The sequence below is a fragment of the Anabas testudineus genome, chromosome 10, assembly GCF_900324465.2.
Source record: "Anabas testudineus chromosome 10, fAnaTes1.2, whole genome shotgun sequence".
Lineage (NCBI taxonomy): Eukaryota > Metazoa > Chordata > Actinopteri > Anabantiformes > Anabantidae > Anabas > Anabas testudineus.
Window position 1 is genome coordinate 1,909,447 of NC_046619.1, and position 23,078 is coordinate 1,932,524.

The 23,078-nt window shown below is 42.3% G+C and overlaps 2 protein-coding genes across 3 annotated transcripts; one reads left to right on the plus strand and one right to left on the minus strand.

Annotated features, from left to right (window-relative positions):
- Positions 1 to 426: 426 nt before the first annotated feature.
- hars (histidyl-tRNA synthetase) lies at positions 427 to 7,326 on the plus strand. Of its 2 annotated transcripts, XM_026357887.1 has the most exons (14): positions 487 to 600; positions 2,313 to 2,719; positions 2,831 to 2,920; positions 3,339 to 3,458; positions 3,564 to 3,659; positions 3,792 to 3,917; positions 4,019 to 4,126; positions 4,214 to 4,312; positions 4,449 to 4,542; positions 5,659 to 5,786; positions 5,898 to 6,170; positions 6,250 to 6,366; positions 6,454 to 6,600; positions 6,705 to 7,326. In XM_026357887.1, the coding sequence occupies exons 2-14, from the start codon at positions 2,615 to 2,617 to the stop codon at positions 6,765 to 6,767; spliced, it is 1,566 nt and encodes a 521-aa protein (XP_026213672.1). In that variant the 5' UTR covers positions 487 to 600; positions 2,313 to 2,614; the 3' UTR covers positions 6,768 to 7,326. The 2 variants fall into 2 exon arrangements, with proteins under 2 accessions (XP_026213675.1, XP_026213672.1); XM_026357890.1 differs by lacking the exon at positions 2,313 to 2,719 and having other exon boundaries at positions 427 to 600.
- Positions 7,327 to 8,257: 931 nt separating this feature from the next.
- Positions 8,258 to 13,572, minus strand: dnd1 (DND microRNA-mediated repression inhibitor 1). Its single transcript, XM_026357891.1, has 5 exons — positions 13,495 to 13,572; positions 11,549 to 11,654; positions 9,987 to 10,312; positions 9,588 to 9,720; positions 8,258 to 9,047 (listed from the first exon to the last, which is right to left on the minus strand). The coding sequence occupies exons 1-5, from the start codon at positions 13,522 to 13,524 to the stop codon at positions 8,479 to 8,481; spliced, it is 1,164 nt and encodes a 387-aa protein (XP_026213676.1). The 5' UTR covers positions 13,525 to 13,572; the 3' UTR covers positions 8,258 to 8,478.
- Positions 13,573 to 23,078: the final 9,506 nt, after the last annotated feature.

A 23,078-nucleotide genomic window follows, 5' to 3' on the forward strand; every position in this document is an offset into this window, starting at 1 on the left:
ACATACTTTGGTCACTGTTTGAACAGGAAGATGTTTGTTTATATGTAGAGTTTAAAGTCCTACATTCTGTACAGGTTTTTCAAACACCATCGATATATAAAAGTGGTAATGCAGTAGGTATTAAGTATGCATGGTGATGATGTTTTGATTATTCGTTTTATCATTAGAATAGATCATTTAATGGCATGTATTTACGTATTTTAAGGACGAATGAATATTAAACAGGACATTTTACCACACACACACACACACAATGAAAGTACCAGTAGTATGGATTAAGTCTTAGTGTTTAATGATCTCTAACCCAGTAGTTCACAGTTTCATAGTTCGCTGCTTCATTTGTAAAATATTCTTGCCCACATTCTCTACGGGGTCTTTTACTTTGAAAATATGTAACGGAAGTCTTGCATGTTTCCGTTTCCGGGGTTTGACAGCAGCGGCTCTCCTTCCGTCCATGCTGCTCCGTCGCTGGTGGTGCGAGTAGTGCTGGAAACATATTAATGAGAAGCCATGGAAGACAAGGCACAGATACAAGAAGCGATTAAAATCCAAGGTGAAGTCGTTCGAAAGTTAAAGTCTGAGAAGGCTAGCAAAGACCAGGTCAGTACGCTGAAATAAAAGTGATATTGGATGGTGATGTTGATCCAAGTTGTTAAATTTGCGGTGAAAGGTGCATGTTCATTTTGGTGATCTGAAACTAACTGAAGGGCTGCTAGCTAGCGCCGATAACATTACAAAATGAAGAACCTCATTCAAATTGGAAACTGGAAAATCCAGAAAGCCTAGAATGATGTGCGTCAGTTTCTTGCGGCCTTCGCCAACGTTAAACAAACGATACTGTATAACGAGCCAGTCATTCGTCTTTTTTTCTCCAGCATACACTTTGTGCAGTCATGGTTATGTGGTATCATCATATGGGCGACTCGCAAATCACGTCTCAAACGTTTTTAATTGCTTCTGTGAAAAAAATGAAAACGTCTTTTCAAGTTATTTAGCGTTAAGGTTAGAAGGAGCTGTTCGTCAACCGGCGCTTTCATTTTGGCTGAACCCGATAGCTGCTAGCTGTCAACCTACCGTTACCTCAAAGGAGCAGCTACCCGGTGTCCCCCGGCCCGTTTCATTCACTAGTTGTTAGCTAACGTTAGCGCTAAGCTAATCGTGCCATGGAATTGACAAAACATTAGTCAAGACTCACATGCATATATTACAGTACAGTTCGTTAGTGAACTTAAATAAACGACGCGTTTGATTAGTGATATTAACTATCAAACCATCATGTTTAAAGAGAGCTGATGCAATAACACAGGCGGATGTTAGCTTATCAGACTTTAGGCAGATCCTGTGCAAGTGTAAAGTAACGTTAGCTATTATTAATGTACTGTGTAAAATAAGTGCTCTGATGAGGACAGAGTGCTGCACCAAATGTTAGCTAAATATAACTGGCAGTGTTATGATGTTTTTTAACACTAGCAGGTCAATTTTGAATTTAATTAAAATTTGTGTACAGTGCATCCATATAAGTATTTCCAGTTTTTCCACATTTTGTAATGTTACAGCCTTATTATAATATTAAACAAGTTTGTTTAAAATATTTGCAGCTGTATTAAAAATAACAAACATATAAAGTATTCACAGCTGTTGCCATGACACTCAGAATTGAGCTTGAATTTCCACTGATCTTTCTTGAGCTGTTTCTACAACTTGATTGGAGTCTTTCAGTTCATTGGACATGACAACAGGATTGTATTGAGGCACAGATCTGGAAAAGGTACAGATAAACATCTGCAACATGAAAGGTCCAAATGAACAAGGTGGCCTACAAATGAAAGAAGTTTGTAACCACCAGGTATCCTCATAGAGCAGGCCGCCGGCCAAACTGAGCAATCGAGAAAGAAGAGCCTTAGACAGGGAGCATGGTGGTGGAAGCATCATGCTGTGGGGATATTTTTTTAACGACAGGAACTGGGAGACTAGTCAGGATTAAGGGAAAAGATGAATGCAACACTGTACAGAGACACCCTTGATGAAAAAATATTCCAGATCGCTCTGGACCCCAGACTGTGGCGAGGGTTCACCTTTCAACTGCTGACTTTGATGTAACGTGACACATTTGATTAACTTGTAAAGTGTGAGGAGCTTGTAAAATGCTAATTGCAATACATACACTCGAGCAAGGCCCTGACTGTGTGTCTGTCTACACCTGTAAGTCTGTGTGTGGTTGTGTTGGGCTAGCTGCTTTGATTGACTTGGTACATCTCATGTTCTATCCTCCACGCTGTGATGATGATGCATCATGCCACACCCTCCCCTAGTGCTAGGGTTGCTTACCACTTTTCTCCTGTTCTTCCTGCCTGACCCTGGATGACTTCGGCCTGCCTCGCCCCTCATTGTCATCGTCTACCTCACTGTCTGTGGATTTCCACCCTACTGGACGTCACTGCACATCTCTGCCCCTACTGATCGTTGTGGTTGGTGACTGTGGCTGGACATGGACTACACCACTGGATAATAATGCACCTATGATTCTCTCCTGAACTTTTGCCTGTCCAATTTCTGGACTTTTTATTACATTTTTTATTTATTATTTTTTGTAACCCTGTGCCGTTGGCTGGTCATGGTGGGCATGATTTGTCTTCGTGCTTGCTCTGGCCTGGTGGGCTTTCGGACTGCACTCTCTCTCCGATCTCTGCATTCTTTCCCTGGGATCACTGTGGCTCAGGTAAGCGTCAGGTGCTGTGTTCGTGTGTATTGGGGACTACTTCCTGTAGTAAAATGTTTGCTGTGTGTTGGAGACCTTCTACAGCCAGTGTGTGGTTTTTGTATATTGCAGATTGATGAAGAGGTAGCCAAACTTCTGGAGCTGAAGGCTCGGTTAGGAGGAGATGATGGAAAACATCAGTTTGTCCTCAAGACAGCAAAGGTAAGAGCACGATGCTGATGTCTTTACAGAGCATAAGAACAGCAGTCTGTGTTAGTGCTAACGAGGGCTGTCCTGAAGAGTCACTCTGGATCAGTCCAGTAAAAGGATCATTTTAGTTATCTGTGATCACAGTTTCTTCTCCACAAAAACAAAGCAACAGGAAATTGTGTTGTCATTCAAACAAGGAAAATACTTTAATAAAGGTGTTGTTTAAAAAACTCTCTCATTGTTGTTCCAATTAATTTTTTCTCTTGACCATAAGTTGGTGCACTGGAATACTCAACAAGCTCTTTCTTTATTTTCATTGTCAGTTAACAAAAGCCATTTTTCTGTAGATCTGTAGATGTACAGTAAATTTCACAAATTTTGGCACCATTCACTTGAGACATTGAAGTAAAGAAATGTATTTGTCTGTCAGGGAACACGAGACTACAACCCCAAGCAGATGGCTATTAGAGAGAAAGTCTTCAACACCATCATCAGCTGCTTCAAACGCCACGGAGCAGAGACCATCGACACACCTGTTTTTGAACTAAAGGTAGATGTTTGTCTCAAGTCAAACATGCTTGACATGTCTGTCGAAATCCCTAAATCCACCTCACATACAAACATGACAGTTCATCCTGTCCCTGTTGGCGTGTAGGAAACATTGACGGGAAAGTATGGAGAAGACTCCAAGCTCATCTATGACCTCAAAGACCAGGGAGGAGAGTTGCTGTCCCTCAGATATGACCTCACTGTATCCTTCTGTGTGTTCTGTGTGTGGTTTTTACGGTTTGGTTTTCATAATAGGCATCATTGCCATGTCTAACACAATATCTGCTGAACTCTTGGAGAACAGTGTTTTGTCCTTGACCTTATTGCCTTTCAGGTCCCATTCGCCCGCTACCTGGCAATGAACAAGATAACCAACATCAAACGCTACCATATCGCTAAGGTCTATCGCCGTGACAACCCAGCCATGACTCGCGGGCGCTACAGAGAGTTTTACCAATGTGTGAGTCATCTTTATATGCTTTAAATTCTGCCAGGGATCGAGTCACTGAGTCATCTGAATTTTTCTCTTCCACTTCAACCGTTAATTTGTGTGTGTTTTAGGATTTCGACATAGCAGGACAGTACGACGCCATGATTCCAGATGCCGAGTGCCTGAAGATTGTCTACGAAATCCTCAGTCAGCTGGACCTCGGAGACTTTCGCATCAAGGTGTGTCACATGGACAGAGCCGATTATTAAAAAGGGCAGACGACCATCAGTAGGCATCACCTCTGTAACCACATCATTTATTTCCAGGTCAACGACAGACGCATCCTCGATGGGATGTTTGCGGTGTGTGGCGTTCCAGATGATAAGTTCCGCACCATCTGTTCAACAGTGGATAAACTGGATAAGGTAAAGAGACTGCTCCGCTTACAGAAACAGGTTGAGCTAGAATTTAAGAGAGCGTAATGTTGACACTGCTTCTTTTGCTCTCTTTAACTTTTTCATGTCTGTGGCTTTGATCCGTTTCCTCATGTTTCTCCTCTAGATGCCCTGGGAGGACGTCAAGAAGGAGATGGTGAATGAGAAGGGCTTGTCGGAGGAGGCCGCTGATCAGATCGGGGAGTATGTCAGTATGCAAGGTGAGATCTCAGTTCATACAAGCTAATCGAGACAAAGTGATTATTTTGTTTCATTCTGTTACGCAACAATGCTCTCGTTTTGCATTGTGTTAAAATTCCAGCGCACTCCTTCACAGTTTGTTCTTTCACTGTGGTATGCCTTCACCTCTCCGTCAAGAAGCTCAAACTCGCTCTCAGCCAGGCCGTGGTGCCTTCTACATGGTTCACCTGCTATCAAATCCTCTTAGCATGCTGCCACAAAAGAGTTAGTGCAATCGTGAATTAATAACTAATACAGTACAAGAAAGACATGTTTACTATTGTTAACATTTATTTAGTTTTTTAGTTTTTCCATTAGAATTTTAGACCAGTTCAAGAGAAGCCACTGTTTAAAAAAAGATTTTTTTGTTTTTGATTTAGGGTATAAAACATATGATTTTTATGTCTTTAGTGTAAAGCTCAGAAATTAACACCCACCAATCACTGTGGAGGTACATTTTTCATCAGAGTAAATCTCAGCGGCCTCTCTGCTGCACTGGTGAGTAAACAATGTAAACATGCCAATCCAACTGCCAAATTGGTATGTGACAGATGTGCATCAGCTGACTGCATGTTTCTCTGAACCATCAACTAATGATTGATATTTCCTCTCTTTGCATTGTTAGTGGACCTTTCACTTATATGGTTGTATGAAGGTTTTACATAGTGTAACATCTGCTTCTGTCTGCTAGAGGTCTGCTGTTGGAGTGAGGCATTCAGGGACTGTACAGGGTGTATGTCATCTGGGTTTTAGAAATGCTAAGTGTAGAATTGAGATCAAGGACTGCTTATTAGTGTATTACATTACTTTATTAAATTTTATTTTGTGTACATTTTGCTCCGTCATCTTTGTTTTAATACTGAGAAATGTATAAGTGACGACACAAAAAGGCAAATTATTATTATTTAATTACTGCTAAAAATGTTGTTTGTTATATCTTTACAGCAAGGAGTTCTTTCTCAGGTTTTGATGATGAATGTTGTTTCTGGTGGTGAATCTTCTAGTAGTCATAGACCAGAACTTAAAGAGTGAATGCTAGTGTTGTGTGTTTACGTTTACTGGATGATTAAGTAAGTGTAAGGGTGTGTGTGTTGCAGGTGGCATGGACTTAGCAGAGCGCCTCCTTCAGGACCAGAAAATGTCTCAGAGTAAGCAGGCCTGTGCTGGTCTGTCAGACATCAAGCTGCTCTTCAGCTACCTGCAGCTCTTCCAGGTCACAGACAAGGTGAGCTGTGTCATTGTGCTATTTTTACACTTTCTACCTCCCTCTTTTTTCCTTGATTTCTTTCGAGACAGTATTGGTAACTGCCTCTGTTCTACCTCACGTCATCTTCAGGTGGTGTTCGACCTCAGCCTCGCCCGGGGTCTGGACTATTACACGGGGATCATTTATGAGGCGGTGCTGTCGCAGGCGGGTGTGGCCCCAGTCTCCACCGAAGCTCAAAATGGGCCTCCCGGAGAGGAGAGCGTCAGTGTGGGCAGCGTGGCTGGGGGCGGTCGCTACGATGGCCTGGTGGGCATGTTCGACCCCAAGGGCAGGAAAGTGCCGTGCGTGGGCGTCAGCATTGGCATTGAGAGGATCTTCTCCATCATGGAGCAGAAGGCTGAGGTAAGGTTTTTAATGTTTCAGTAGTGCTCCTCAAGTTACAATGTTAACATGGCACTGGTAACAAGTGTGTGTTGGTCAGGCTTCGGCAGAGAAGGTTCGCACCACAGAGGTTCAAGTCATGGTGGCGTCTGCTCAAAAGAACCTGCTGGAGGAGAGGCTCAAGCTCGTCACTGAGCTCTGGAACGCTGGCATTAAGGTGTGTGGTGGCATGGTTTGTACTCTACTGAGCCCACAGTCTGCCATTTTAAGTCTTCTGCATTAAATAAAGTGTTTGTGTGTCCAGGCAGAGGTGATGTACAAGAAGAACCCCAAACTGCTGAGTCAGCTGCAGCACTGTGAGGAGTCGGGAATCCCCCTGGTGGCCATACTGGGAGAACAGGAGCTGAAAGACGGAGTGGTCAAACTGCGCGTTGTTGCCACTAGAGAGGAGGTAGCGGACATCCACCTCATTAAACACCACACACACACAACAGGGTCTGTGGTTAGAAGTCTATGGTAGGACAAATTTCACGGCCTCTTGTCCTCTCTCCACAGGTTGACATCTGCAGAGCTGATCTTATAGAGGAGGTCAGGAGGAGGACGTCTGACGCCTCGTGATTCCTTCCTAACCAGTTACTACACAAATGCATCATGTAATAGCTTCAAACAGACACTCTATCCAGAATGTTGTACAGAATTTGTCATCTGGTCCTCTGTAGAGCATGTTGAACATCAACACAGCCCCGATAACACTCATCCAATTGTATTCACACACAGCAGCCCTGTGGACTGCTAGTAAATGGAGCATGTGCTGTTGGTGTTGCACACTGTAAAACAGCAGGCAGCACAAAGCAGTGACTGAAGGTGATTTGCAGCTTATGTGCTTTATGAAAGGGATCAGTTATTAGAAAACATCCATCCAGAAAATATGATGCAGTTTACATGAAACAAAACCTTGGGGTTGTTATTCTGTGCAGCTGCTCCACATCTGTGCAGTCAGATTAGAAATAAAATACACAAGTCTTTGATCTACGCTGGACCAAGGATGAGCAACTCTGTTACTTTCTACAACAACCCATCAGAACACTTGCTGCTGCTCAGCTCACTTCTACCTGTAACAAACATGCTCGCTGTGTCCACTGTCTGAAATAAACACATTCTGGTCAGTACTTCAGCACGACTGTTGTCCTGTGTCTGTTACTGTCCATCTGATTTACAACAATGACAACATAGCGCAAGCACTAAAACGCATTTACTTCTAGCTTTAGCTACCAGTTCCTTTATTCACACTGGATGAACCACCTGTCAGCACATAAAGAAGCTACAATTACACTAGTTTCACAGCTGCTGTTTTTGTTCCACCGCTTGTCTGATGTTTGACCTTTTCAATTATTATAACTTTTTTCACCTGTGAGCATTTGTTGAACAAATCTGAACTGGTACATTTATATACTATAAAATTCAACACACTTTCAAACAAAATGTTAGTGTTGAACTTCTGTACATTTTAGATCTTAGTGGTTTTACTTGAGTTATTTCTACGTGAAGTGTAGTACTTGCACTTTTACCTGAGTGTTGAGTTAATTTTACTGCAGTTGAAGCTCTAAATACATGTGCTAAAAATGACTACAAATACAAGTACTGGACAAAGAAAAGGCAACAAAAAACCAATGTATTTTAAATAGTATTAAATTGGGTACTGATGTTCTAATTTTTACCAACAAATAGTAAAGATGTATATACAGAGGTTAGACATTGAAAACAGCAGCTACCTTATAACACATCAGCATGTATTAGATTGTGTATTAAGAATCACTACCTGCAAAAAGTAAAAATTGAAAACTCACAAATCAAACTCAATTAAAAATGCAAACTGCAATAAATCCCCCTCAATTATAGTGAAGTAAAAGTAACAACAGAAATACCTAGTAGGGTACAGATACTTCAAAATTGTACTTGGGCACATTATGTAATTAGAGGTACATGACCATGAGCAGGAACATGTCTGATTTTGATGATGTGATTAAATAATTATCAAACCTTTGGTTTTGATCATTGGCGTTTATTGAATAACAACCCTGGATCTGACATATCACACATCACGTTCTCTTTTCAAATCTCATTTATTAAAATGAGGAACCAATCCAACAGTAACACACAATAAAACACATGCATAAAAGAAACCACACGTCTAAACAAGTGCACAACTGCTACTGTAAAAAAACATGCAGAAATCAACAAACTACATATAAGATCTGTTGTGGATTTTGATATCACAACACTGATGAACAAACAGAATCAAACACTGCAGCAAGACGAGGCCTACTGTTCATCTCATTAACTTGTCAGTGGGCGCAAACTCACTGACCCTCTGCAGGACCTTCTTGGCTGCAGCCTGTCGAGCTGCTTCCAGCATGGTGTCCATGCTTGGACCCAACAAGACTGTGACAAGCCCTTTGAAGGGAGCGGTTATCCCGGGGATACACACACTGTAGGTGACGTAGATTAATCCATCTGGTCCACCGTGGCTGTAGTACATCTCATAGAGCGGCTGGCCAAATCCAGTTGCCTCGCAAAGCTGACTCAGGAGGATCACTGGGGATGCTGCAGACAATCCATGCCCCTGAGTGGAGGAAGCAGACGAGCAGCGAGGGTGCTGGTTGGCAATGGGTGTTCCAACTGCCCTGCAAAACCTCTGAGAGACTGATGCGAATCGGGTTGGGGAAGGAACCAGGACTGAGGGCTGTGGGTAGTTTGGGAGGTGGTGCAGCGGCTTCAAAGTTGAAGGCAGGAAGAGACTCTTTGAAGACTTCTGTGGAGTCGCAGGCTCCTCAAGGCTCACCTTCACTGTTGAGTGCCACTTGACTGAGATGGTCAATGCAAACTGCTTTTTGAACGCTGGAGACAAATGAAGACAAAGTAAAAAAGACTGGAATATCATTTACAGCATTTGCATCTCTGAACAATGGGGACCCATCGGAAATAGTGCTGTAAAGCTACCACCTTTTTCCACAGTCCAGCTCTTTTTTGGAGCTGGGCCTTTTGAGTCCTCGGCAGCTACTTCCATGCAAACTATGGCCTACTGACCCACTGACAAATTAAATTAGTCTTGTGACCATATGTTATGTATGTCACAGTTCAAAGTCAGGAGCTACAGTTGGACCTCAGACATTTTCAGTTTTTACCTTGATAACCCTGACATTTAAATTACAGGTGGTACTAAATCTTTGCGATTGCAGGTTTACACATTTGAATCTGTAAAGGAGTCTGATGATGTGGATGTCTGCTTTTGTTAGTGACCCGACATGTCTGGTGCAGTGTCCTGTCATGTTTCCTTGCTTAGAACTAACCCAGCAATGAGGGCTTTGAAGGAGATATTAAGAACAGCAACGTCTCTTGCATGCACCATTCGATCACAATCAGCAGGGGCTCACTCACCTTCGACCAGCATCTTCTTGGCCACGGAAGCAGTATGATGGGACGAGAAGGCTACAACAGCTGACACCCCTTCTATATCCGGTCCGGTCTTCAGAGACAATCTCTCCACTCCCTCAACCTGCACACGCAGCACCTGGAAGCAGACAGCCAGCCAGAGTTTTTCTGGTTCCAGATGTGAATTTCTGTGTATAGTACAAGTACCTGTCATGAGGTACTTGTACTTACATATCTGTAACTACACAGGTGTTCCCTCCCTCCCCCTCTCCCCCTCACTCTAGCTATGCATCTTGTTTTTGGCTCAAAATCTTTGCTGTACCAAAAATTGTGGACATTAAGTGTACCTAATAAACTAAGTGCATGTTTCTGTCATGCTATGCCAAGCATCAGAGCCATGTGTACCTGCAGTAGGTCCTCCTGCTTGGTGGTGGCCGGCAGGTTTCCAAGACACAGGTGTCTCTTCTCTGTGCTGCGGCGGACACTGAGGAAGACACCGGGTTCCAGCATGTGTCCGTGCAGCAGGTGGATCGCGTCATTAGCTACGGCTGCTGAGCCATATTTGGCATAGGCGAAGCCGCGGTTCTGTCCGCTGAAATTCATCATGAGCCGGAACTCCCAGAGCGGGCCCACGGAGCTGAACAGGGGGATCAGAAGGTCTTCGTAGGCATCCCGTGGGATCTGGCTAATGAAGACCTCACAGCGGGCTCCTGGGATGGGGCCGTCCCACACTGACAGTACGATAGACAGGAGATGAATATGTGAGATCGAGGAGACTACTCTGTAACATATTCCAGCTATACACAATCTTCACATCAAGTCTTTTTACATCCTTTAGGAATTTAGCTGATTGTTTTTGTGAACTCAAAGTGAAAATGTCTGTTTCTCAGGGTTTGCCAGTTATCAGTCTCTGTGGAGAAATTTTTGTGTTTTGTCCAAGAACACTTGAACTTCAACATGTGACCAGAAGGAATTGGGAGTCGAACCATTGACCCTGAGGTTTACGCTTCATCTGCTGAACTACAGCCACAGCATCTGATAATGTAAAAGATATCAGTAGTAGAAGTATCACAAATTGTCTTATTTTGCACACACGTAAAGATACAATAGGACACACCTGCCTACAGTTTGTAAAAACATCACTTCACTTTTTACGTTATGGGTAAATGTGCAGATTCAATTTTAAATCTACAGCTGGATATGTCTGCAACCAGTAAACTAAACTCATCTCATACAAGATGGAGATGCTTTGCTGGACCTTTACTGCAGCTGAAGGCAGCTGTTCATTATATTGAAGACATTTTGTAACATAGTTTAGTTACTGGTTTATTCTTAAATGTATTAAATCAAGTAATAAGTAGCATTAGAGTATTTCCTGGCTGTTCATCATTATTTTATAACTGTACTAACACTTTGGAGTCCAGTTTTGGCTAAATGATGGTAAGTTTTAAGCTGAGTCACTGGAACCCCTCATTAAAAATGCTGATGACTAATTTGTATTCATATGTGTGAAGACTGTAAGGAATCCAGTCTTATATCAAAACAGCCACTTAAGAAAGCCATTAAGAAACTCAACATTTGTTGCACATGTCGATGTTTACACTGAGTAATGTAGATACAGCTAATGCTGACATTTCTGTAATCTGATTAAAAATGAGAAAAAGTTTCCCATGACTTTGAAGTTGGATGATTGCGTTTACACTGTCCTGCATATTAAATAATTCAAATATAGGAAAGGAAAAATCAGGCATGACTTATGTGACAATATCACAGAGAATTTCAAAGTTCTTCTGTTTAGCTGTTGTGTGTTGCTTGAAGAAAACATTTCGCTATTTAAAAATAGTGACATGTTCCATGAACTTTTCACCCACTCCTTCTATTGATGGATTCAACAATGAATCTACTCAAATCTCTGTTCCACTTTCCACTCTCTCACTGTGCTGTCGAGTGGAGGCAGTGCGTCTCACCGTCAGGTGGTCCTCCATATCTTCTCTGGCCATTGACTTGAATCAGTTTTGTGTTGGTTGTTTGCAGCCATGTTTCCAGCGCTTGGACCCGCCCAAGGTTCAGCACCTGAAGTGGGATGAGGTGTGTTGAGCTGGAACACAATTCCTCAGTGACAGCACCTCTACAACTAACAGGATACATCTTCCTATCTGCTGTAACATCAATTCTAAGTGCTAAATACGTCAGATCAGAACAACAGTATGAGGATCTGAAACTTTCTCCTGGTTTGTAGTGACTGCTGTGATACAGCTGAAATACTCTTTTCCAGGTCATATGGCTGCAAAGTGACTTAACTGTCTGAACGTATTACACAGTTCTAGCTGGCTGAGTTTAGCAAATAATGCTGTTAGATATTTGGTAACCCCACACAAACACAAACACAAACACACACACACACACACACACACACACACACACACACACACACACACACACACACACACTTAAGGGCCATAAAGTGAAACCCATGTACAGAGCACAGATCATTGCACTGTATTATTTTCAGGAAAACATTAGTACTACTACATCAGTACAAGTAATAAAGAGCAAAACCAACAGCGGCAAAACCATCATAGCTGTTCATTAATGGAGGTGCAATAAAAAAGGGTTTTGTGGTCTATTCCAGTGCCTACAGCTGCAGCCACCACATTTGTGTGGAATCTTCTCCTAAATATGGCAAAACAACTTGGTGGCTTATCAGGATTGTTGATAGGATGTGTTGTATATATATATATATATATTTTATTACTTTCAGATGTGTGTGAAGCTTCTCATTCATCAAGGTCATGCTGTTCACTGGCAGCTGGACTTGCTTTGAGTTCTCGACGACCTTTCACCTTCCATCCAGAAGAGTTCATGAGTTGTGGAGTGACCAGTAGTTAGCAGTAGATGCTCACCTGTTGTTCCACCTGAGGCCCAGCCTGAGTGACAGATTACTGTCTATTATATAATCTTTCCTAGTCAGTCTCCTGCATGGAAGGTGAAACGTCTTAAGTAAGTTAAAAACAAGTCCAGTAGCCAGCCACCATGTTTGAGGATAACCTCCAGAGAACTCACTGTTAGCTCCTCAGTTGGGGGGAGAACAGTCCTTAATGTTGCACTGCGCCATGTTAGAAACTCCTCTAACCAACTAGTTACAGTCTAACGAGCAGCAGCTGAGGCTGTGGAGACAAACAACAGCGACAGAGACGCAGAGTAGACGACAGAACAGCGACAGAGACGCAGAGTAGACGACAGAACAGCGACAGAGACGCAGAGTAGAGGACAGAACAGCGACAGAGGACAGAACAGCGACAGAGACGCAGAGTAGAGGACAGAACAGCGACAGAGACGCAGAGTAGAGGACAGAACAGCGACAGAGACGCAGAGTAGAGGACAGAACAGCGACAGAGACGCAGAGTAGAGGACAGAACAGCGACAGAGACGCAGAGTAGAGGACAGAACAGCGACAGAGACGCAGAGTAGACGACAGAACAGCGACAGAGACGCAAAGTAGAGGACAGAACAGCGACAGAGACGCAGAGTAGAGGACAGAACAGCGACAGAGACGCAAAGTAGACGACAGAACAGCGACAGAGACGCAGAGTAGAGGACAGAACAGCGACAGAGACGCAAAGTAGAGGACAGAACAGCGACAGAGACGCAGAGTAGAGGACAGAACAGCGACAGAGACGCAAAGTAGAGGACAGAACAGCGACAGAGACGCAAAGTAGACGACAGAACAGCGACAGACGCCACTTTGTTTTCACACGTGAAGATACTATGTGGCCAACCTGTGCGCGCGAGGGAAGCGCCACAAACTGTCAGAGCTGAAGCTGAGCGGTCTCGCGCCTTCGAGTTGAACTCGTTTGTTTGTAAACAGGCCAATTAACAAGCGAACCGCACGAGACCACATGAATCATGTTACCTGGCTCTGCACGCGCTCCATCACCTCCATCTCTCCCGCTGGACTCACGCCCGCGCGCACTGTGACGTCGCCCTGCAGCACCTGGATACGTCACCGCGTGGAGGTGGAGGTGAGTCACCTGGCTGTGCCTTGACCTTAATTTGACCTCTGACGTGTGCCGAGCCCCGAGTCAAGGAGTCGGTGTTTAAGTGCGGACTTAATGAGCACACAACGTTAACTTACAGTGGAGCAGTTAAAATACCAATAATACATCAAAGAGAAAGGTAAAAGTGTTATTTATGATCACTGTAGTTATGTTTGTAAGAAATCCTCCTCTTTCACTCACCCCAACCGGTCGAGGCAGATGGCCGCCCACCCTGAGCCTGGTTCTGCTGGACGTTTCTTCCTCTAAAGAGCTTAAGTGGGATTGTTGGGTTTTCTATATAATTCTGTATACAGTCATATTCTGTAAGGTCTTAAACCTTAAACACTGTAAGGTGCCTTGAGATGTCTTCTGTTGTAATCTGTTGTCTGTTGTTGGAGCTAGATAAATACATTGAATTCAATAGAATTGAATTGATAAAAAACAAACTGACAATCTTTTATGTCTTTATTGAACATGTCTATTAAACATAGAGGAGCCACAGCTGCTAGTAGTGTGTTTGTATGATGGAAACAAGAAAAGTTGCCCATCATAACCTTGTTGAAGGGAGTTTATCCAGCACAGATAGATCAGCCTGTCCCAACTGCCAACACTCAGGTAATGGTGTGGCCTTTGTTCAGTAACTGTTTTAAACACTGGTATATGACAGCTCCATGGATCCCAGCATGAGTGGAGAAGGCTTCATCTGAAAAATGAAAGGCTGTGCAGAAACAACCAAGAACAAAACTTTTTACCGACTTCAGTTCATAATTACATGGAAGGCTGTGAATTTACAAAGACCCCTCTTCAAAACTAATAAGATTATTTTCACTGTATGATTCACCTAGAATATGCATTAGTGTTCGGTGTGCTGTAATTTCTGTAATGTATCTAATGTAAATTATTTACATATATATTATATTATATAGTTTTTCCTGTGAACGTTTGTGTTAACCAAAGTGTCATATTTTGTACCTATTGCACCTACCACCACTGTAACATTATAAATCACATTAAAATAATTAAGTGGTAAAATAAAAGATTCCACAAACTTTATTCATACTGCACCTTTCAGGCACAGTTACAAACAATGTGCTATACATATTTAAAAAAAAATAAAATAAATAAAATAATAATAATAAATCGGAATTTGAATGTTTGCTGCAGACGCTTCATTTCCTGTGGCCCTAACATGTAATGTGTGCACAGTTCCACTAGGTGTCACTGTTCGATCATTCAGTTTTCCCTGTGATGAAGAACCACTGAGAGACAATCCTTGTAGTCATATGTCATATTTTATAAAATCACCAACCATAGTGTTGGAACTGCATTTTAAACATGTTTACACATATCGCTGAGTTCAAACTCTGAAATCTGAAAACATCAATCAGTAGGACAAGAAATACACACATATACATATTAGCAGTCATGACTGGTGCATTCCCTCAGTGCTACACACACAGATCAGCCACAGCATCGAGGTGAACCAGCTCAGTTTGTGCAGGCAGACTGTGCGATCACATTAGACCTGAGCCTGAGAGTGTGGTGGCCTAACGTATTTCACCTCGTCATTTTAAAAGTAATAACAAGAAGCCTGGATTCATGTTGTTACAAGTGAAACGTTCAGGCTAGGCTTTGGACCTACATGACTAAGCCCTATCAGAGCCCTATCCAAACTCAACCTGACCTCTTGGTACCAACTGGTTCTATCTACATCATCTACCCAGCAAGCTGCAGTGCACCTGCCCAGCATGGTCAGGGTTAGGGTTAGGGCCCATCATGGTCATTTCATTTTGCATTAAAACCGTGTACATACAGCTTACATCTCTTATCTTGGCTAAATGTGCTCATTACTTTAATTCACGCTCCACTGATATGAACCACGCTGGTGTTTTGATCAAGCACTTCTGCTTCTGCTGGGAACAGAGAGCCTAGCTAATGAACACATGTGGAACCTAAGGATGATATTCACGTAAGGACATCCACCTGTCAGGTACAGCACAGCACAAAACGTTTACACTCGCACGGTTAGAATACATTTGAACAATTACATACACTGTACACCTTTTCTGATACAATTAGAGTTTTTACAGATGATACAGTGAAAAAGCAAAGTATCTATGTCAAGATGCTGCAAAGTAAACACTTTGAATGAGCTCTGTCAATTCAGATAGAATACTTGACTTTCTATTTTATCAGGTCAGATCTTTACAGTCCTTAGGACTGCTCTTCTAACCAGCCTTGATTTTGGTTAATTAAGTTTACTCATAATTCCTTTATAACAAAGTGCAGTAACATTTAGAATTAAAACCTGAACCAACAGCCAGATCCTAGAGATCGAATTGAAATTGAAAACAAGAGTCCAGGACACTGATCTAGTTGTGTTATAGCTCCTGCAGTCTGGGGCCAAACTCTCTTGGTCTGTCTATGTGTTCTGGTCCACGTAGTGTCACTCAGACAGTTTTGTTCACTTTTGCTTTTGTTTGTCTGGGAAAATGTCACACTGTGTTGAGTGTTGAATCGACCGAGTTCACTGCGCACGATGATTGTAAGATCATTAAGGCTACTTTGTCAAAATATTCCAGCATTCAGTGGTCACAAGGACGCTTCCAGGGGGCAGCAGTGGGAGCCTAGAAAACGATGGCACAATAATGTGTATTTAATCACTACATCATCATTTTGTCTTTCTTCTGCTGCTTTTTTAAAAATCATTATCATTTCAATTTGATATTTTTACTTTACTGCTTGAATGACCAAAGTCCCCAGCAGGAATCAACAGTTTTGTGTATGCTGCTCTGGATCACTGGGTGTTGGACGTGATTGGCTGTTTGCTCGTTCGAAATCCAGCACACGATTGGCTCTGCCCTGGTCACTGGGGAAAATGTTCGTATGGAATAGAAATAAATGTTGGATATGAAATAGAAACTGCAATTTAATAATTTTATTTATAATTTGTCTGATTATTTTGGTCATCATGTCTTATTTATATACAGATGTACTGTAGGTGTCTGATTCACCTGATGTCATTCAGAAACAGACACTTATGCAGCGTAGGGCTGAAGGTTGAGCACTTGTGTTTTAACCACAAAGAGGAGTTGTCTCTGTGTGTGTGTATGTGTGTGTGTGTGTGTGTGTGTGTGTGTGTCTGTGAGTGTGTTGTGTGCTGCCTTTTTGCAGGATAAAGTCCAGGTGTCTGGCGCGGGCGGAAGACTGTTGCTTTGTCAGCAGCACAAACATTATATTTTCAGAAAGCGAAATGCTGCATTACACAGTCGCTTATAGGAAAAGAAAATCCAGCCATAGCACAGAGTTTGATTTTCAGCTGAGCTATTTGTTTTAGTTATTCAGGCCGTCTCTGTCCTCGCATTCATGCTTACCTGATAACAGCTGGAACTGAGAAAAAACCCAAAAGAACTGTCATTCAACATTTAGTGTTGAAAATGTGCTAAAGTGAATCATTCACTAAAAACAGCTCTAACTAGATCCCATGTTTCTGCTGGACACTATAGCCTATAAAAATGTTGAACCTCTTTCTTCACCTTTTATGTTTTAAGAACATTGTCTTTTTGACACAAACTGCTACTATCCACTAAGTTATAATAATAAATTAAAACTATAAGCTAGATAATAAGGGATTGCCTACGTATTCACCTCCTTTAAAGTAACTCATTGGTTTAAGACATTTCCCAGTTAAAAGGAGACTACCATTGTCCAGTGACTGCAGTTTAAAATACACCTGGTTAAAAACAAAAGACACTCCAGGAAACCCCTCATGGTCAGTAGTGAAACTAGAGTTACTACACTGTAGTTGTAAGCGTTCATCGGGTCTGTCCAGAACCATTTTCCAGCCCATTCTCAACCCAAGGCCGTCACATACTGAATTTTGGTCAGGTCTGTTGGTGTTGCATATTGACACTAATGCTTCCTCTTAGCCAGACATTGCGTATTGTAATAAGATAATAAGTTCTAGGAAGTACCTGAACCCAGTTGTCTCAAACTGTGATGTTTCCACCCTGTAACTGATCTTTTATTAGTGCTGGAGACAGACTTGATGCGTCTGTCCGATAGTGACACCGTGCCTTTAGCATCGCTATGAGACATCAAGTAGGAAGCATCATCATATGATTGTGTGAAATGAGAACATGCTGCATATTCTAATAAGTTGCTGCAAGAGTCCAAGTGGACATTAGGTGTAATCAAAGTCCTTCCAGGCATTTTTAGACAGAACATTGATGAGTCACAGTGACCTTTATCTAGTAAACTCTAATCCATCCATCCTTGAATCCAAGTGGACATTTGTGCTTCTCTTTTCTTGCTACAGACAGAAAGCTATTGACTGCCCTGCTCCAGTGTGTTTGCTAAACTACACTAAACACACATGAGTCACGACTGCCAGCTGGTCGTTGTGTCTTGATCTGTTTTTAAATGATCTGGTTTATGAATGGCACAAACGCTAACTCTTCATCACCTTTAGCCCCCGGTAAATGTAAAACAGAACTCCTGACATCAAAACCCCCTGGTATCAAAGTGAACTACTGCTTTGCACTAAAGCTGACACCTTGGCACTGCACCATCATGTTACTATGACAACAAGCGATTATAAACAGACATCTCCATCAGTATTTATTCATAGTAACAGTGAGACATCAGTCCCACCAAGAGACCAGACAGGAAAATATCACATCTCACAAGTCATGAGAAAAAGTTACTCTCTTCGTGTACAACTCTGGTCTCTGGTCCTCCAGGATCAGAACATGGAACAGACACATCAACACACCATCAAAATAATAAACCACGAATAAAATCTGCCCAGGCAGCCATGACAGTCATGAGAGCAGACAGAATCCCTGAAACAGGTGTGATGATGGTTGAGTTAGGCTCCACTGACCAATCAGCAGGACTAGCTCTTTAAATAGATTAATAAAACATTTAATGCTGGCATCATATTATAATACTGGATTGTTAACACACAAACAACTGGAATATTGAGTCTTTATTGATCACAGCTGTTAAACTTTCAAAGTGCTGTTGGAAAAAGTAAATGGATATAAGAGTGAAAAGTGAAATAGCAGAAACTCTCATTTGTTTTTAACATGGAAAACTAATTCCAATTTAATCTAACATGTGCTGTATGTATATACTGGTAAAGCACTGTTCTCCTTGTGTTCATGCTATATCAGATATCTGTGATGTCTGTCCAGACGACTGCTGTCTTGCAGTGACCATGTGCAGTGAGGCAGGCAGCGGTCTCCCGCTGTTTATTCAACTCCCCACCACATCTGCACATCAAGGCTCGTACCGTTCCCGCAGCCCAGCTTCAGCTGGTAAAAAAGTCAGTTTACTCACGTCTCAAATGTTTTATTCAGTAACAACCGTCTGTGCTTGACAGTCTGTGTATGTGTGTGTTCTTGTTTTGCCATCCTTGTAAGAACCAGGTGGAAAACATTTTGCACACTCCTCAGTTCTTGAAGGGTTTAGTTCAGGAGTTAGTTAGGAGTTGGATTTAGAGCTGGGGAAGGTAGGCATGAGTTTAGGATTGAGTTAATGCTAAGGTGAGAATGAGGAAGCATAGGTTGAAGTTGTTCTTATTATTAGTTGTTCTTATTATTATCACTAGAGTGCAGCACACAGAGCAAGACAAAAAAGTCAGGCAACAAAACCCTGCGATGGACTGGTGACCTGTCCAGAGTCTACCCTGCATCTCTCTCAATGACTGCTGGGACAGACTCCAGCACTCCCACAACCCTAAAGTGGACAAGTGCTTAAGACAATGGATGGATGTACAATAGCTCTAAACATCCCAAGTACTACATAGCGTGCCCAGTCCTGAAAGTTGGGTGTTTTGTCTGTGAGTGTTTGAATATTTATGAAGACAAAGGTTTCAGATCCACACTGTGTTCATTGCACACCCTTAGTAGAAGAGCAATTTTTTGTGGGTGCTATCAAGTTTGCATGGATGGTTATTACATGGAAATCTTTAGTAAATCGAGGCTCAAGTGTAAATTAGGTGATGAAATAATGGAAAAGTTAACGAGTTAGATGAACTGGTGGAACAGAAGCTATCTCTGATGTTGTGATGTCTTCCGCCCTCTATACCCAAGGTATGTTGCGTGCAACACACAAACTCCAGTTGGTGTTTTATGGCTCTACATGAACACTTTTCAGTCAAAGTTTGAACTTTTTCGGTTGTTTACAGTTCACAAGAGCTCTGCTAATTTGTGAATTTGGCATAAAAAGGGTCACACACTCCTGAGGACTAATTAGAATAAAGCAAAGTGGGAGTCTTTAGTCAAGAAATAAAACATATATATGTGTTTTTCACCAAATGTTTTCTAATATTTGATTTCATGTTTACATTGGTATTTAAATAAAGGTTGAATACTTCTTTCAGAAGTAGTGCTGAGTGAAGTGTGAGCTGTTTCTCTTTTTCCTTTTTTCTTTTTTTGGAAGGACAGAATGAAAATTTAGCTGCAAGAGACCTGAGCCGCTGACTGTACTTAGATGCAAGAGCTGACTGCCAACAGCCGTCAGTGTGTGTGTGTGTGTGTGAGAGAGAGACAGAGAGAGAGAGAGAGAGAGAAAGAGAGAGAGAGAGAGAGAGAGAGAGGATGTAGCACTGGCACCGCTCTGAAGGTTTACTGATCAACTGCCCCACTCTCTCTCTCTGTGAGTCTGCATCAGGAGGTGGAAGGTGGGGGGTGGGGCTGGGGGGGTGTATGGCTCGCTGAAGCAGCAGGTTCAGAAATGAAAAACAACAAAAACACTGATGACTTTTATGGATTTTTTTTTTTAGATAATGCCTTCACTGCAGGATGTGGTCTGCTTGGCTCATTGTGCCAAAAAAACGAGAGAGTGTGAGAGTAAGAGATGGAAAGTTGCAGATGAGATAAGGAGGAAGAGGGAGGGATAAGAAGGAGGCAAGAGAAGACTGAGGGAGTTCATCCATGAGACTGGGAGTAGCATTATAGAAAGGCAACAGGGGGAACTCTGATGGAAAGATAAGACAAGAAGAAGAAGGGACGGAGGCAGGAAGAAGGAGAGGTTTGTGTGCGGGCTGGCTATTGAGTTGGGAACGTGGTGTCTCCTCTTGCCATGTCTGTCTTGTTGTTGTTGTGTTCCCAGCAGAGGAGTTTATCTGAAGTATCTGGGACCTAAGTGAATTACTGTAGCCTATCTTCATGCAGTAGATAAGCAGCCCAGGCTGCTTTCAGGACAATCAGATCTGCATCAAGGTCTCAGGGCATTTTTATTGACCATCCACGGGTCCCTACAGAGTTAATGCAGAGGTTGGATTTACGTGGCTCTGTGTGTGCGCCATTTAATTCCTGCTCTTTTCAGGTTGTTGCTAAGTTACTCTGCCACAGGTTCACACGAACATGTTTTTTTTATTGCTATGTGCGAGCTCACATACACAGAGACAAACACAAGAGGCCATTGTGTATCAGCCTTGTAATTTCCCACAAGAGGAGGGCGAGTGTTGGCTAGTTGATGAGTGGATGTAGCATGCTTGTATGGATGTTCCAGTGAATGTGTGTCTGGTCTTTTCATTACACTCTTTTTTTACTGGCCCAGGTGCCTCACAAAGCAGGGAAGGCTGAAACTTATAGCTGCTTTGCAAAGTGCTACAAATGAGTCCAACTGTGGCAGCTGCTTCATTATAACTTGGTGTTAAAGTGACATGTTTTTTTCTGAACCTGTTTTTTTGAGCATGCAAGCTTTTTAGCTGGTTTTATTTCATTCACACATCTAGCTACAGACCTTTCAAAGGCAAGGTGCAGGTAGTTCTGGTTTTATTTACCAAGGTTTTGAGATTTCTGCCTCCACTTCATTAGATCAGGATTTAATAAAATATGTTTTGTGCTGCAGAAAGTAATGAAATCTACAGTGGCACTTAAAAGTTTGTGAACCTTTTACAGTTTTTCTCTTTCTTCATAAATATCACATTTTCACACAGGTCCTAAAACTAGATAAAGCCAACCCACTTTAAAATGTGTTCAATTTATTATTGTGGAATATGGTCCAATCTTTATCCAAATGTATGTAAAGTATGTGGAGGACGTGTGTAAAAGTTTCAATGTATTTAAACTGTAAGTTAGAGTAGTGTTTGTCACAGTACTGTTAGTGTTGTAGTATGTAATGAACGTTGGTGGATGTGCTGAGGGGGTTGGCTGGAGATGGAAGACATTCCTGACAAGTGTAGGATCCTGGAGACACAGACAGAGAGGTAGAGTAAGCAACAGTAAAACCCCCTGACATGACAAGAGGTGAGTAACTGGAAATGAGTTGTGTTTGTGTGTCACAGATACCAGATTCAAGCAAGGAAAGCAGCACAGGTAAGTAGTGGAGGTTGCACGGGCCAGTGGATGAGTGGAGAAGATGGCAGAGGTTAGCACTGACTCTGACATGATAATTAATCTCTACACAGCAAAACACAAGGTGGCAGAAAAATAACAGTAAGAAAGTCAAATCACTTTTATTTATCAGAAAGACGTGTCTGCAAATCTAAAGGTTTCCAATCCAAATCCAATTCCAAGTTCACACACAGTAGTTCGAAACTACTAGAACCCTGTCACTGTCAGTCCTGAGACCTGTTTTGATGTGTTTATTTTTGCTTTTACATCTGCTTTTATTTTGATATTTCCTGCCTAGCATCTTTTTCGCTTCCTGCCTTTCTTTCACTGCCACTCATCAGGTAAGTGATACCACCTGTTGAGGGATCAATTCAGAGACATGGGCTGTCCCAGGCTGTCTCGGGATCTCTCAGGCTGTTCCGGCTTGGCCTGTCCTTGAGGACATCTGCCCTCCTGACCACCTGTCTCTCTGGATCCTGACCTGTCTGTGCTGACATCAGACCTGTCACCTCCTCCTTTGGATCTTTCTGGAGAATTTTCTCAACTTGCCTTTTGTTCCTTTAGTTAAGGACTTTCTGTGAAACGTGTAGTGTTTTATTGTTAATATTATTTTTTGTTTAAGTGCCTTGTCCTCCTGCTCACTTATCACCCTGAATACATACCTACTTCTGGTACTGCCAATTGACCTGCCTCAGCAACACAGGCATCCACTATACTTACCTCAGCCTTGTCTCTGTCTTCAGCAACAGGTTCTCAATAAACATTAGTTAACCCAGCTTGCAAAAACAATATCTAACCTGTGACTCTGTGTGTGTGTAGATGTTGACCACCCACTCCGTGTACAGAGGGCATTACATCTTCGATACCAGCTCTAGTTTACTCACCACAAACAACAAAAACATACTAATCCAGAAACCAAATATCATCATCATAAATCATGCAGCAAGATAATGAACATAAACACACAAGTTGTTACGCCAAATAATGGTCCTAATCCTGACCTTCCTCCTATAGAAATGCTGTGGGAGGACCTGTAGCTGACAGCAATTGCAAGGAGGCCAATCAGCATCTCAGAGTTGAAACTGTTCTGTACTAAGGTATGGGCTAAAATC

Coding starts and splice junctions, on each gene's coding strand:
- hars (XM_026357887.1), top strand. CDS start 2,615: ATGGTGGGCATGATTTGTCTTCGTGCTTGCTCTGGCCTGGTGGGCTTT. Junction 3,918..4,018: donor ACAGAGAGTTTTACCAATGT/GTGAGTCATCTT, acceptor TGTGTGTTTTAG/GATTTCGACATAGCAGGACA. Junction 4,313..4,448: donor CAGTGGATAAACTGGATAAG/GTAAAGAGACTG, acceptor TTTCTCCTCTAG/ATGCCCTGGGAGGACGTCAA.
- dnd1 (XM_026357891.1), bottom strand. CDS start 13,524: ATGGAGGTGATGGAGCGCGTGCAGAGCCAG. Junction 10,313..11,548: donor ATATGGAGGACCACCTGACG/GTGAGACGCACT, acceptor TCGTACTGTCAG/TGTGGGACGGCCCCATCCCA. Junction 9,048..9,587: donor CAAGAAGATGCTGGTCGAAG/GTGAGTGAGCCC, acceptor ATTTGTCTCCAG/CGTTCAAAAAGCAGTTTGCA.